This window comes from Tiliqua scincoides, chromosome 4 (assembly GCF_035046505.1).
Source record: "Tiliqua scincoides isolate rTilSci1 chromosome 4, rTilSci1.hap2, whole genome shotgun sequence".
Lineage (NCBI taxonomy): Eukaryota > Metazoa > Chordata > Lepidosauria > Squamata > Scincidae > Tiliqua > Tiliqua scincoides.
In genome coordinates, this window is record NC_089824.1 from 100830534 (window position 1) to 100847259 (window position 16726).

The 16726-nt window shown below is 46.4% G+C and overlaps 1 protein-coding gene across 1 annotated transcript; it reads left to right on the forward strand.

The window, feature by feature from the left end:
- The first annotated feature begins 13960 nt into the window (after positions 1–13960).
- Positions 13961–16399, forward strand: THBD (thrombomodulin). Its single transcript, XM_066625884.1, has one exon. The coding sequence runs from the start codon at positions 14113–14115 to the stop codon at positions 15742–15744; it is 1632 nt and encodes a 543-aa protein (XP_066481981.1). The 5' UTR covers positions 13961–14112; the 3' UTR covers positions 15745–16399.
- Positions 16400–16726: the final 327 nt, after the last annotated feature.

Sequence of the window (16726 nt, forward strand, 5' to 3'; positions counted from 1 at the left end):
GAGGCTGCATCCAGACTTTGTGCCAGCTTGCCCCATGTAGATTGCGTTGGCCAAGCTTGGCCAATGCAGGGGTCTGGGGAGGGTGGGGAGGAGACAGGGAGGAGGTGGGAGGGAAGTGTTCCGAGGTGGGGGGAGGGCGAGCAGAGGATGGTTCCGGAGGCGGGCAGGCGGGGAGTGGGAGGTGGGGCTGGGATCTGGCAGTTATGCTGGATCCCAACCCCATTTCCTGAGCAGTGTGGAGCAGCTGCAAGCTGCTCGTCTCTCCTTGGACTTATGCCACCTCTGGAGGTGGCGCAAGTCCGGAGAGACCCATTGGGGCTGCAGTGGCTTACCGGGGGGGGGGGGTAAGGGGCAGAGTTTTCCCTTACCTCCAACTGAGCCACTTTGGGCACTTATCTTGCAATGGATACAGAGCAGGCCTCCTGGCCTGCCTGTTCCAGCGCAAGATAGGATTGTGCTGCACGTATATGAGACAATTTCAATTATTTACACTTGACTGAATTTCAGGTTGGCAAGTCAGTGTACTGTTGGATCATGCCCTGCTCTTTCCCTTGAAAGGGGTATATGTATGCATGGTTTTTGCCTCTCCTCCCTTTCTAGCTCAGCCGGGGGGGGGGGAGCGATTTTATATGGGGTTGAGAAGGACATGTTGGTTTAAGAGATAGTGTGAAAGCAAGTCATAAACTTCAGGAAGGATGGTTTATTTACACAGTTTCCAGCCAAGCCTCTGGCTACAAATAGTGTCCAGTCTTTGGCCCTAGTTTCCGCACTGAGGTCTTTGCCTCCTCTTCTTAGAGGCACTTCCTACAGTTTTAGAGGTCCAGAACTACCAAGAAGAAAGGGCCTAGTCCACTGGGGAACTCCCATGAGTGTGAAGGTGTGACCAACCAAACACCCTGAGACTAATGGTCATGTTTCAAGTCAATGCATCCCAGTGGCCTTTCAGGAGGAAGCAAGGCGTTTTATCAGGCATTCAATGTATTTCTTTTAAGTACTGTCCAGCAAGTGATCTAGAAGATACAATTGGAAAATATATGTATAAGCATCAGAATGGGAAATGTATTATGACTATCCCCATGGTGCTCCTGAAAAAAATTTCCGCAGCCAAAGGTTTATTATGCAAATAGGTGCATTTAAAGTTATGATGCTATCCATCATCAAATGATGATTTCGTTATCACACTGGCAGCTACTCTCACAGATCTTTCCTTTTAAAAATCTTTCTGTTAACAGGTCAATAGCTAAAATACGTATTTATCTAAGTGCCTGTTAATATGATGAAATTGTTTTTAGAATAAATCTTCATTGCCTTCATTTTTGGAAGAATACTACATGCATTAAGCAAGATTCAGCCAGTATTAAGTACCTTAAAGTCCTATTGGCAGTGGAAGTCAATGGGGCACATACGCAACTCTCCCACCAGTATCATCATGAATTGGGCTGGATTGTGGCCTTGGGATGCTGAAACTCAAGCAACTAAAAGTGTTTTTAACATGTTTGTCATGGTCCACCACCACTTCTTGTTCCCTAGTATGTGTAGGAAAACATTTCCTGCTGTTTTTCCTCTCAGTTAGACCAACTGTTTACTCAAGAAAGCAGGGAGGAAAACACATCATTCTAGCGACCTGAATATTTTTAAAGTGTTTCTTTGCCTTCTTTCTGGATGCCAGAACTTGAGCTGAAAATGAGAGCTATGGTTTGGTGAACAGCTGCCTCCTATGGTGAACTTACCAGAATTGCAGCCTGGAATATGATCAAGAGAAGTGAAAGACTCAGGGTCTGGAGGAGCCCCATCCACTATGCAAGGGGTGTCCAAACATTTTGGTAGGAGGGCCACATCATCTGTCTGACACTGTATTGGGGGCTGGGGAAAAATTAATTTACATTTAAAATTTGAATAAATTTACATTATTAGAGCTGGAACTTGTATGAATGAATGAAGGTCTTGCAGTAGCTCAAGGCCTATAAAGGGTCTTGCACAAAGCAAGGCCAACTTTTCCTTTGCTGCCACTGCTGCATCACAGATGTGAAACAGAAGTAGTGGAGGGAGTCCTTGTCCCACAGCCCATGTGAGCGGGCAAACAGTCACCCTCAAGCTGAGAGCACTTGCATTGGGCCAGCATGGGCTCCAGCGAGTCTCTGGAGGGCCAGTGGCTCATTGGAGAATGGGGACTCCCTGCGGGCTGGATTGGGAGCTCCTGAGGGCTACAAGTGACCCCCGGGCTGGGGTTTAGGCACCTCTGTGCTATGCTATTGATTGGATCCCTCTGAAACAGGAAGGGTTATAAATGGCTTCCTGTTTGAATGGTTGCTCAAGCAGGAAAGTATCCTTGGCTCTGAGAAGTTCTTGTTTTTTGACTTGAATCCTTGGTTCTAATTCAAGGTTCCACCAAGTCTAACTCAAGGACCTGAATCTTTGGTTCTAACTCTAATTTGTTCCTGACTCACTTTCTGGTCCCAAGTCCCAGGGATGGGCCTTGCTTACACCACCTGCTTACCGAGAAAGCAGGTATAAGAAAAGCCTCCTTGGATGTTAGCAGGTGGGGCAATTGCAGTGTTTTCCACAGACAATGACAGGGCAGTACCATCCACCCCCACACTTAACATCCCTGCTCTGAAAGGGATGGGGCCACTTGCATACCTGCAATGAGGCTCCATGCAACATGTAGTGCTTTGCAAGCTGAGGTGAGGCTCCCTGAAAAATTTAGTGCTTTGCACCCCCTCTAGCTATGCTACTGGAACCCGCAGGAGCCAGCCATGTGGTTGAAAAGAATGATCATTACAAATGGCTTCCTCCACCTCCTGGGCTTCTCCAGCCAATTCTAAGACAAGAACCCCCTTGGCCTTCTCCTTCTGCCCTACTTCATTCAAAGAAAAATATCATACTGCCCATCATTTGTCCAATGATCATCAAAGGAAGCCTGCTCCCACCTCCCCCTCAATGCAAAAGCAAAACACTAATCCTTCCCTCCCTCTTGTCTGGAACTTCCCTGCTGCTTGCCCGGTCTGAATGATGGCTCTACAAAGTCTTTCATGCTGCAAAAAAAGTAAGCAAGCACACCCAGTTACAGACAGACTCGAGTCTGTATGCATGGAGACTGAGTGTCAAGTCAGTGGCCTCAGACTTGAATCAATGCCCGAGTCATCGATGCAGGTGACTTGAGTCTGCACGAGTCAGCAAAAAATGCTGATTTTTCATGACTCAGACTTGAGTCACCTGCCAAGTCCTGGATCTCTGGCTTGTTAATGGCCAAGCTCTGACACTCAATAAGGGAGAGAGAGAGAAACAGTTAATTATTATACCGGAACTTTTTCCCCTCTCTGGGAAGAACAATTGGTTTAAGAACAAAAAGCAAAACTACTCATACATTTGTTAATCAACCAAGATAGTGCTATTTTGGAAAAATCTGCCTCTTTTGCTTTTATGTCTGCAAAGATTAACCAATTTGTTTAGCTGTGCAGGTGGCAAATTGTTACAATAATTGATTTTACCTATATATAGTGCCTCCTCTGCATAAAGTTTTATGTGTTTGTTATGGCCTGTGGAATGAAAAAAATAAATTTAAACTAAACCAAAAGAGAAATCCAATGGTTTTGCTGTACCACTGGCTAGATAAGCTACCTGAATGAAATTGAGTTCCTCTTTATTCCCAACAGCAAAGTTAAGAAGAATACAACAGCACTGCAAAGGACTCCAACAGCCACTCCCCCAGCATCTATGGTAACGCTGCCAAGACACATTAATCCTCAGAGTAGCATGCCAAATGACACCCACACACCAGCTATGCAGGGAAGGCACCAGTATATGCATGCCAGTGGGAAAATACCACCATGGCATCATTCTAACCCACCATACATGCAAACTACAATGTTACATAAAATACACAAGGACACCACAGTGCCCTCCTGTGACAGAGACAGGAGCCCAGCACCTGAGGTCCACCATAGGTCCCTGAAGGCAGGGATCTGGATCCACTTATACTACTCACATGTGCAGCCTGCAAATATCCACTCTCTGAATGACCAACACATAGGGGAGAAAAAGTAAACAGTACAGCACAGTTCCCATGTAGTTCACTGGGGAGGAGGCCTGAACAGAAAACACAAAGGCTTTCATGTTCTCCTTAGAAAGCAATACCCATCCAAGAAGACTTTAGCCATAGAGAACTAGGACAACCAAAAAGGGAAGCCATAACCACAGTTTTATGTGTGTGATCCTTGTTAGTTCAGTAGATAAGCGTGCTGGGATGGGAATCAGGCAACTCAAGTTTGAGCCCTGACAGGGAGATTGCTGGATTCAAGGTTAACACTCACCTTTTGGGTGCCTAGTCAGCAACATTCATGTTAGAGGAGGAGCAGGTAGGACCAGAACCCTGACTTCAAAGAGCAGTGTCTTACCTACAAAAGGTGGCAGGCAAAAGGTGACAAACAGATGAACATTTGTCATCTTCTAGGCACAAGCCCATCCATGAACCTCAGGTCTAACTAGATTACATGAGGAGCTTTAGCGCTGTGGAACAATATAGGTTTCATGTGCAAAGAGGTCTAAGTTAAAACCCTGGATGTGATCTTCCTCAAGAAAAGGCTCCCAGACTCAGGTATACCTGAGAAAGTGGAAGGCCAAAGCTATCCGAAGGGAGTACAACATTGTCCTATTTCGTAGCTCTATCAGCACTGAAGTCTTTCAGGTCACCCAGTTCTTACCAATCCATTTAACCACACACACCCCCAACACTCATTTGTTTGATTGCCTGAATCTGCTGGTTATGGTCATCCATCCTCCCCACCCTATGCTGAGAGACTGCATGGCTTATTGCATAAGCAGTCAACAGAAGGACTGTGAACTGTAAGAAGCCTGCCCATTTATTCTTTTGGGATCTCAAGAGGCCAGAGGTGAGAAATAGTACACCACCTTGAATCCATTCCCTCCCAGTCACATCCTGAAGCCACCTGACAACCGGGGTGGGGGAATGATTCCCATCCACTTACCCCCATTAACAACAATGAAAACGCTGCAACAAAGTGAAAACATTTATTGAAAAGTATCAGAGATGGAGTGGTTCTGGAAGCAGAGCAAACAAACAAGGCTCCTTTGCTTTTGGAAGTGACATGACAGACAGCAGAGAACCAGGTGCCCTTTCTTCATTGCCCCACTCCCATGCTTGGGCATGGCTTTACCAACAATAACAACAGCAACAACAACAAATTTCTGATGCACCTAAAAAGAAAGAGACACTGTAAAATAAGTAAAGATAAAATTAACAACAAAGTCCTGCCTGCAGATTTGCAATCTACACAAACACATGAGGACAAAGGAATGAAGAGGGTGAAGAAAGACAATGGAGGAAAAGACATGCTAAGTTGAAAATTAAATCTCAGTAAATCAGAGAAGAAAGACCTGAGAAAAGATATGTCTGTAGGTGCTTCTTGAAAAGTGGGAGGGACTGAATCATGCAAATATCTGGAGGCAGTGAATTCCAGAGATTAGGTGCAGCCAGAAAAAAAGGGATGGAGGCATGAGACAACAGATGTAATCTTAGTTTTGACTAGAAGATAGCTCTCAGAAGAATGCAGAGCTCTCAAAGGAGTATAAAAAGAAATTAAATAAGAAAGATAAAAGGGTGAAATAAAGTGCAAGTTTTAAGTAAGAAGTTGAATTTTAAAGTGAACACAATTAGGAAAAAAGTCAGTGTAAAGGAAAAAGAGGAGAAATATTAGCATACTGTATTTACAGGCAAGGAATGTAAGATGAACTGTAGAAGAATAGATATCAGTAGTTTTAAAGTAGGTAAAGATAAACTAAATGGGCACTGCAATAATCAAGTCTAGATAAGACGGGAATGAAAGAAGTATTAGAAATCTCTTCAGCAAGACCACATTTTAGAGGTGTCCATAATTTCAAAATTAGAAAGGGTTTAAAGTTTCAATGAAAAAGACAAAGAACTGTAAAAAAAAAAAAAAGTCAAAATAATCACACTCAGATTCACAGCATGTCAAGTACACTAATATGCCACCATTAGTTTTAGGAAACGGAAAAAACTGAAGAGCCTGAAGCCGAAAAATAAGAAACTTCAGTCCAATGCTATCCCTCTCCCATCTTCTGCCATGCAGCTGCACTGACAGTGTCCTGCACTGCATGCAATGGGGGTGTGTGTGATCAGACGGCCCACGAGAGGCAAGTAAATATATTTTTACTTACTCCTTGGTAGCTGGCCTAATCACCAATGGATCTCCTTGGACATATGCCAGCTTTTTTACTGGCATACGTCTGAGAGACAGGGGGCATGCTGTAGAGAAAAAACAAGGATCCATGTTGGGCTGGAAAAACAAGGATCATGGAGCCCACTGTTGCTGTCAAGATCCATCCCCTCCAGCCTCTGAACCATCCCATGCCCTCCTCTGAACTGCCCACAACCTGTTCGTGACATCACCTTGCCTGCTGTGGCATGGGCTGGATCTATCAGTGGCAGATGGCATGGAACTGCCAGCCATTTGGCCACCAGCTCCAACACACAAGGCAGCAGTGTGCCATTTATAGTGCTGCTGTGGCCTTTACAATGCCGGATTGCAAGATTCGCTGTCATAATGGCCCCATAGGTTTGGACTGCCAGTCTTACGTAAATTAAGAAAATAAATTATCTTGGATTCAAAATAAAATAATTGAAGAAGAAAGAAGAACTACATTAGGCAGAAAGATAAGCAACTGAAGATGGGGAAAAATCTGAAATGGAACATAATCAGTGTAAAAATGATAATACCAAAGGAATATACAAGAGGACAATAGATAAACTGCAAAAATAAGGCACCCCTAAATATACAGAACCCCGAGGGGCACAACAGATAAAGGAAATGAAGCAGGACAATGAACTTGGAATGGCTGGGAATATTAGCATGGGAATTAGCTGCTCAATCCATAGCAATACTTCTTACATACACTTGAAATCACCTGAAAAGAATAGTCCTTGTGATGAACTGATTTGGTCTACCAAACTGTGATGGGGGGGGGGGGGGAACCAAGGCACAAAGTCTGTGCACTTGACATTCCCACACATTCAGATATCTCCTGGGTGCCTAGGAACTTTTGATAAGGGAAAACATGCTGCCACCAGGAAGGGAAAAGACCAGCAAGCGGGCTCCCTTTTGCATTGCAACTCCTTACCTAATTCCCAGTTATCAGAGCATAGTTGCTAGAAGAGCAGTCAGAGAAGCCAACTAATCTTGCTGACCCCACTCCTCTTTACTCACACTTTCACTTTATAGTGTTAGCCCTGAGTAATTGCCAGGGAACTCTTAGCTCTGGTCAGAAAGACACCACAGGCAATCAACTTATAAAAATAACAGAGGCTAGAAAGAAAGCCAGAAACAGAAATGGATGAAAATTGGCACTTAAAATTTGAAATAAATAGAAATGATAAAACATAATACAACTACAGAGACATAGGGCACCAACCTAACCAGGTCTACTCAGAAGTAAGTCCTATTTTGTTCAATGGGGCTTACTCTCAGGAAAGTGTGGTTAGGATTGCAGCCATAAGCTCTGATGAGGTATTTGGTACTTATTGAGGGCCCAATCCTATTTGACTTTCCAGAACTGCTGCAGCCTCAATGCAGCCCTGAGATAAGGGAACAAATATTCCCTTACTTTGAGGAGGCGTCCGTGATAGCCCCTTCCCCACCACATGATGCAGCACACACCCCATTGGCATGGTTGCATCAGCGCTGGAAAGTTGGATAGGACAGGGTCCATAGTTGCACTTTTCTTGTTTGCCTACAGCAATGCGACACCTGCAAGTGTTGGAATAAAGTTTGTGCTAGTTCAAACTATCAAGTTCTCTTTAGAGGATTTTGGGGGTTCAAGAATTGAGCATTCTGACTGGTGGTTGAAAAAATGAAACCTTATCTCAAGCCTCTGGACTTCTCCTTAACCATGGTCAGGTGGATGAACTTGACCAATGGACAGGCATGAGTGAAATCCAACGAGGTAACAGTGTGTTTTGCCTGGCCTTTTATTCAGCTAGGAACAAGTGCCAGTCACTCTTACACTTTCAAAACACATTGAGCTTTTCCTGAGGACATGCTGGATACTGGGGTCAAATGGAGACGCTGTCCGAGCTGAATCATCCAAGTCTGCACCAGATTACACATATATATTGACTCCATATGAAAGTGAAGAGGTCTCGTTCACCACGGTCTCTCAAACATTTAAAAATTTCTTTCCTAAGCTTAAAACATAACAAATTATTTGTATGGGAGAGGTCATGCCTCTTTCTTATTCCTCCTACATTTGGATATAATCCATTTCTGCACATACAGTAGCCAGAGCTGCGCACACAGAAGGGATGAACTGTGTCCCATATTTGTCAATGGTATGGAAAGAAGGAGCTGAAATACTGAAAGAAAAACCATAAAAGTGGAATGTAACCATGAATGTAACAAATATTTAGTTCCATTGACATTACAGAAAAAGTTATTTATCCCAAGAATCTACAGTATGCAAAAAATGAAAGGATATTTGAAACAAATATTATGGTAAGGAACAAGAAGGAAAGGAGGAATGTTGTACACTTTTATTAGCATGGATTTCTGTAAAGGAACAACAAAAGATATTCCATTTTGAGGTATACACATTTGCAGCTGGATCCAGTTTGGGTGGGGGAACAAGATGTGCCTATGTTTGTGCCCACCATCCACAATACCTCTTGCTAATCCAGAATTCACCAAGAACTGAACCAGCTGTGCTGCAAAATATCCCTGTGTCCTGTACTATGGCTAGAACACATCTATAGGAAAGCCTTGAACTTACACTGCTCTAGCTGATACAGAGGTTTAGTGCCACCCAGAGGATCTGATTGTGCTGAGATATAAAGGAAGAACTAGCTTATCTTCTTAAGTGCGGCCACTTTCATTCACCATCACAACCACCATGTGTGGTACAGCACACACACACACACACACACACACACACACACACGTTTCCTTAAAGCTACTTCCTATAACGCTGCTATACATTAACATTATACTTACTTACATGACAAAGTAACTAAACAGCCATTCCATCTTCCCAGGAAAACCTTGGTACTGTATAGTTTTTATAAGGGAAGATAAAGATCTCCAAGAAGTATTTCTCAGGCCCCTCACCAAATTACAATTTCTAGGAATCTCTGGGTCAAGCTACATGTGACGTAAAATGTCTCGTTATGTAAACTGAGACTTGCTTTGACTTGCAGGAAGTCACAGTTTGGATCAGGATCATGGTATGAACTAGGGAGTGCTTAACCTGCTTCATTTTTCCTCTCAGATTCCCCCCCCCCCCCACAGCTACTTCAAAAATGCCATTGTAGCAAACAATACTTTTAGGATTAAATGGCCCCCAGTGCTGTTCATATGCTCTTCAAAGTGTTCTGGAATAGCACTGAGGATGCCAGTCACTACTGGGATCATTTTGGTCTTCTTCTGCCACAGTCTTTCAATTTCTACTTGTAAGTTTTTGTATTTTTTTCCCCAGTTCTTTTTCTTCTACTCTGCTATCCCTTGGTATAGCTGTATCAATGATTTTGATTTGTTTTTATTTCTTCTTTACAGTTATATATGGTGTATTGTGCGACAGATGTTTGTTTGTGGTTGTAGTTATTATTATTATTATGAGATTTTCACACGGTCAGTTAGATGTTGTTGTTGTTGGCTATTGTATGTCTGGCTCTGCCTCTAAAGAACTCAGAACTGCCTGTGCTACCTTTCAAAAAATAAACTGGAGTTAAATACCCAGAAGACTAAGATATTAGTGTTCTTGAAATCCTGGAACCCGCTACCTGGAATATAAATGGTGAGAAAATCGAACAGGTCAAGAGTTTTAAATATCTAGGGGTACACTTCCAATATAATTTATATATTATAAATTATAATGCACTCATCATAAACTGGCAGTTAACTTAGCCCATGCTAACTCCCAAGCTATCCTTAGGTTTTTCCATAGAAAAGGTAATTGTTTCATTCCTGGGGCAGTTAAGATCTTTAATGCCAAGTCAGTTGCACTACTACTGTATGACATTCCAGTTTGGATTAGGGCAGCAAACCATGAGCTGGAAGGAGTTCAGGCAAAATTTCTTAGGGTAATCCTGGGGTTACCTAGGTGTGCCCCCTATGCCGCCACATGCTTGGAAACAGGGCAAAAGCTCTTGTTAACCAGAGCCTGGCTTTTGTCCATCCGATATTGGTTGCACATTCATTACAATTCGCCACCAGGCAGTCTCGGCGAGCTTGACCTTTCTTCATGGTCAACCTATATAAGGAAGAAAATTGAGACAATAGGGATCTCATTGGACCATCTGAACATGTGCTGAGGCCTCTTGGAGCATCATAGTCAGACTGTTGGATATTGAATTTCTAAATCTTTATGATCAGGCAACAAAGGTTTGCTCGCCCTTATATTATTCCATCCCATACCAGTTAGGGAAAATGGCAATCTACCTCTCCTCACTGACAGACCCCACAGAACGTTGTGCCATAACCCTGGCAAGGTTCAACGTTATTCCCTCAAGGGTGATAGTTGGGAGGTATCATAAGACTCACTATCAAGATCAACTCTGCCCTTGTAACATGGGGTTGGTTGAATCTCTCCCACATATACTTTTTTATTGTCCTTGGCATAATAGCGCCCGTTCTACCTATCTAATGCCCATCCTGGTTAATAAGGTGGGTCTTCCAGATATAGAAAAAATTAAGTTATTATTAAATGATTGTTCACCCTCAGAACTGAAAAAGGTTTCAAAATTCATGATGGCGGTGATAAGCCATAACAGCTGAATGATGTGTTCAGTCCTATCACCAAGAGGATGGCAGTCTATCTGCAGCTGATGGTGGCAAGTAGACCCAAGAGAGGCTATCCAGCATATTTTATATATTAGGCCACTATGTTTTATATGGGACAAATATACCTGACTTATTTAATTTTATGTATTATATATCACAGGCTTGTACTCACTACTGTTGTTCTCTTTGTTGTGTTGTTGTGTTTGTGTTTGTTATGTATGCCAATAAAGGTCTTATCTATCTATTAACTGCCTGTGTAGGGCTAGCCCATTTTATCCTCACATGAGTTCAGACTCTCTTTCTCTCTACATTAAGAGAGACTGATTTTTCCAAAGATTTTCAGTGGGCTTTATAGCTGATTGGGCTGAGAAGACCTTTGTTATGTTCCTATACATAGGAATATATAGCTACTACTCCTCTATCTACTCCTATCTACTCTTCTATATCTATATCCTAGTGCATCACATTGACGCTCAGAGCCTGTCTTCTAATTATACCATATCCCCTCACCCTTTGAGGCAGAGCTCCCTCACTGCCTTGCTATTCAAAACTGGGCTGAGATGAGCCATCTGATTGCTCAGCGTTTTGTTTTTTTAACACCACTCCTCTTGGTTGGAAAGTTACTGTCCTGGCCAGATGCCAGTTCGCTAGTATGCTATTGGCCTCTAGCTTGTTCTTTGGGAGGAATGCTCACTTTACACTCTTTGGCAGCACCTCTGAGTCACTCCAGACCACCTCACCCTTGGGAATAGGGGTTTCCTGAACTTCAAAATTTATCTGCAAAAAAGGGGACACACTATCCCCTTTCTTGCCAAACTTTTAAAAACTGACGCAGGCAGCTCTAAAGGTTAGCTGTCTCTTATGGGTAGCATCATACAGAATGTACCATTTAGTCATAGGGTGCCATGAGACATCATGGAAAATAAAAGTACAGCCCTTCGCTCTTGCATAAGATTAGGGCAAATGTAACAAACCAAGGCTGTTCTTTCTCTTGAAGTAGAGCTGGCAGTGAAAAACGTGTTTGAAATTATATTTGACATCAGCCGTACAGTTTATATCTGCAGTGTTAAAAAGGCAACATGAAGGCAAATCTGGTATTGTGTAGGATTTCATGCAAGAGTTGTTTCATATTTCATGCAGCAATTGTGTTTGTTGAAGCCCATGCTGATGTTTGCTGTGCGATACACACATAATATGTGGGAAAAGGGACATGTGTATTTCCAAATACTAGAGAACAGCTGCTGGGGAAGGATGATTGATTATGGCTCCCTAATGTGTTCACTGTATTCTCAGAAATTCACATTTCAATTTCATACTTCATGTGTTAATTTCAGCACACACTGGAGTGACACCAGGGTACTAAAGGCAAACACTACTGCGTTATAAAGTGGGTCTGAAATGCACTTTTACAAAACAGTCTTGAAACACAACAGTCCCACACGTCATCATATACAAGGTAAGGGAAGTATACATACATCTCTGTTGTATGTATACTTCATTAATAATCAATTATTTTACATGTTGGAGTTCATTACAAAACCATTGCTCTTAATCTTGTTCAATCTCTCCATTCTGAGAGCTGTTGAAATTTATGAAAACTGTCAGAATAGCTTTACTCCTGCATCTATTTCAGGTTAAGTGTGACACCACCTGTGTCAGTGGTGGCTAACTTTCTTTGCAGGGGTGTCAAGTAGAATGCTACTCCAATGTATGCTGCAGTAGTACCACCGGGAGTAACTGGCGATGACATCATTACCAGTTACTTCTGTGTTGGGAGGCCAGATGCAACGTGACAAGCACCAGAAAGAGGCTCAGGGTGGGCAAGAGGGTTTTTCGAGCATGGAAAACATGCTTTGGAGCCTCCTACAGCTCTTTGTGGTGTTGTGTTCCTGGTCTCACTGCCAGGTGGCAGGTGTCCAGGGGTCCTGTGAACACCACCAGAAACCATCTCAGGTACTAGTGGTGGTGCTTGAAGCACTGGTTGAGAAACACTGCTATAGATGGTAGAGATTCCCTCAACAAGCTGGCAAATATTAGGGGTCGGACTGACTTCCCACCTCCCATCAGTGCCATCTGCAAGTGGCAAAGCACTTTGTCTCAGTGGCAAATGTCTTTGACAGCAAGGGTACTAAGGTTGGAAGCAGTGGTCTGAAATGCACTGGCTGGCCAGAGGAAGTGAGCGTGGTTGAGTTCCCTCAGGCAAGGCAGACAATAGTAATTTCCTCCCTCCCACTCACCCAAGGGCCGTCATAGGGGATGCAGGGTTTGTGAGGCTGAGCTCCTTCCTAAAGCGAACTGTATTTTTTGTTTTGGCGAGTGTGCCCTTAGACTTAGGGCCCAATTCCATCCAACTTTCCAGCGCCGGTGCAGCTGCAATGCAGCCCTGAGGCAAGGCAACAGATGTTGCCTCCATAACTACCCTCCCACCACAGGATGCAGTGCAAACCCCACTGGCACGGCTACACCAGTGCTGAAAAACTGGATAGGCTTTGGCCCTTCACGTGCAGGGTTCAAAACTGCATGGAAACTTCTAAGCACGCCGAACCCATGTCGCCTTCACCTTAACAGGTCTGTGCGGGGCCAAGGAAGCCAATCCTGGTCGTTCTCCACGAGCAGGGCAAAGCCGTTCGTGCGAAAAGGGTTTGCGTGTTTGGCTCTGGCGACACGTGTCTTATTTTGCGTCTGCGAGTGGGGCGTGCCTCTGCGAAGCGCCAAACTGCCTTGGGGTGGGCAAGCCTCCATCCCCGCTTGGAAACCTGCAGCTGATGTTCCTAGGCAAGCAGGCAGGAGGCTGGGTGGACTCCCCTGCCGTTGGACTGGGACGTGAGCGGGAACTGTTGGCCGCTCCCTTGCCAACTCCTACACGGGCGGGCCGTTCTCGTAGCCGCGCCTATCCGGGCTGCTCCCAAAGGTCTTCTGGGGCGCCAGAGGGCGAGGAAAGGGCCACCCGGCACGTGGCTCGCCTCCCGTGCGCTCCGTCGGGTTCCTCACGCAGTCGCTGCCCTGGGCTGAGGTGGGGGCGGGCGGACGGGCGCCAACTCCTGCTGCAAGCGCTGAAAGAAGGCGGGGCGCCGTTGACGCCGAGGGCAGCCTTTCCTCCTCTTCCCCTTACTCAGCCAGCGCGGGCGAGGCAGGCCTTCCCCTTCACGCCTTGCTCGGGGAGGCGCCCCCTCCTCCCTGCCGGCAGGCGGACGGCACTGCCCTTCCTTTGCCGGAATCCCCGCACAGAGGGTGTTATAAGGGCAGCGGAGGGGCGGCAGCAGCCACGTCCCCCGGTCGGCTCGTTTCCCTGCGGCGTCCCGCGATGATGTGGCTGCCGAGGCTGCTCCCGCTGGCGCTGGCGGTGGCGGGGCTGGCGGCGCCGTCGCCCCCGGCCGCCCCCTCGGGCGCGCAGTGCCTGGGCTCGGCTTGCTTCGCCCTGTTCTGGGCGGCGCGGAGCTTCCCCGAGGGGGCGAGCGTGTGCCAGGGCGCCGGCGGCCACCTCATGACGGTGCGCTCCACGGTGGCGGCCGAGGCCATCGCGCTGCTGCTGCGCGGCCGCTCCGGGAGCGCCTGGCTGGGCTTGCGCCTGCCCGACGGCGCGCGCGCCGAGCCCGCGAAGAAGCTGCGCGGCTTCGGCTGGGTGGTGGGCGACGAGCACACGGACTACAGCAACTGGACGGACGCGGCGGGGCGCGTCGTCGGCCCCCGATGCGCGGTGGTCACGCACCGGCTGAGCTGGGAGGACCGCGCCTGCGACGCTCCCGCCGACGGCTTCCTCTGCGAGTACAGCTATCCCGGAGGAACGTGCGCCCCGCTGGCGCTGCCGCCCGCCCTCGGGGTCTCCTACCTCACGCCCTTCGGGGTGCGGGACAACGACCTCGTGGCTTTCCCCCCCGGCACCACCGTGGAGGTGCCCAGCCTGGGTGCCAGCTTGGAGTGCGCCGCGCACGGCAACGCCTCCTTGCGGTGGGGCTCCGCCTTGCCCGGCGCCTGGCACTGCAGCCTGGAGAAAGGGGGCTGCGACGGCCAGTGCCGCTGGGACGACCAGGGGCGCCCTTTCTGCACTTGCCCCGACGGCAAGACGCTGGCGGGGGACCTGCGGAGCTGCACCTCCCCCTGCGACAACCTGCCCTGCCAGCATCTGTGCGTGCCCCAAGGCAGCCACGGCGTCTGCATGTGTTGGGAGGGGTATGAGTTGGCTCCGGACGGCAGAAGCTGCAAGGACATCGACGACTGTCAAGTGACGCCTGGTCTGTGTCCGCAGGAGTGCATCAACACCCAGGGGAGTTACGAGTGCCAGTGTTTTCCTGACTACGAACTGGTGATGGACAAGTGCCTGTTAAAGGAACTGGTCTGCTATAACCACCCCTGCGATCACGACTGTGTGGCTGTGAATGGAAAGTATCATTGCACCTGCTTTCAGGGGTTTATCCCCGACCCCCAAAATCCTCATAAGTGTATCATGTTCTGTAATCAGACCGAGTGCCCAGCGCAGTGCGACCCGCACACTTACGAATCCTGCTTCTGTCCGCCTGGCTATGTTGTGGAAGAAAAAAAAGACGGGATGAGAGTTTGTTCCGACATCAATGAATGCGAGTCTGGTGAATGTGGTGACTTTGAGTGCGAAAATTTGCTCGGTAGCCATAAATGCACCTGCCCTGATGGGAGCACTGTCCAAGAGCTGAAATTCTGTGGGGTACCTGAAGATGATGCCTCGGGTGAGACTGAATCTGAATCCAGAACATCAGAATATGACCCCAAAATATCACTTCCCACTCTTGTCCCACCAAAGGATGACAGCAGCCCAAGAATGCTGGTCGCAACAATTGTTAGTACCGCATTGGTGGTTGTGCTATTAGCAGCCATTCTGTGCTACTTAGTGAAGAAGCACTGCACTAAACAGACCATGCTGGATTACAAATGCCGGCAGTCTGAGACTGGTGTGGCACTGTAATATGTTGTCTTAAGTCAGCCATTTTCAACCACTGTGCCATGGCACACGGGTGTGTCGCAAATGATCCCCAGGTGTGCCGTGGGTATTGGGGAGAGGGTCATTTATTAGTAGGGCCGTTGGGGAGATGTGAGCCCTCCATTGACTGCACAGTGTGTCTTGTCAAAAAACTGATGGTGAGCCTTGACCATTTAGTGCCTTGCCAGTGTGCTGTGAGATGAAAAAGGTTAAAAATCAATGCCTAATTCCCTTTCCAGACAGAAAATATAGGAGCATTTCTCTTTTGGGGGAAAGAATGGAGTGTGTGAGTGGGGGGCGGGGGATAATGTTGTTTTAAAAACTGGATGGAAATGCTTACAATTCCAGAAAGGGTTCCTTCGCAGATATTCCTGGTTGCTTGGAAGGACTTTGGGAACTTTTTGGTTTTAATTCTCTGTTTCCTGAGAGTTGCTAATTCTCATGCATTGGAAGCAATTTTCATGGATCACAAAGCAAGAGAGAATCTGCAATGTGATAGAACCTGGACTTTTCCCTACACCTCCAGGTGCAATATTATGATTTATTCTACCAGACATGATGCTGTCAGTATTTTAAGGCTAAGGACACCAGGTTAACTGGAAGAGCTGATAGTCCCTTCTTCTGAACATGACTCTGAAATGTCCTGATACTCTGTCTCCTTCTATATGTCTGGTGAAGTAAGCAGTTGCCCACAAACGTTCATGCTAAACCAACCATTTAAGGTGCAAGCTACTGCAATGTACCACTGTATCAGCACAACTAAAAACTTCCCAGCAGGTTGCATTCCAACTGTGGAAGAGTTCATCCTCTATTCTTGCTGCTGCAGACAATATTCTTGCTTTACTGACTTGACAGTAAAGGTAGTGCTTTTTCTTTTTCATCGCCATTATGAAATCAGTACTTCCCATTTCATTGCCAGACTGTTTCCACATTTTATTATGGAATTCTCCAACAGTGCAGTCCTATC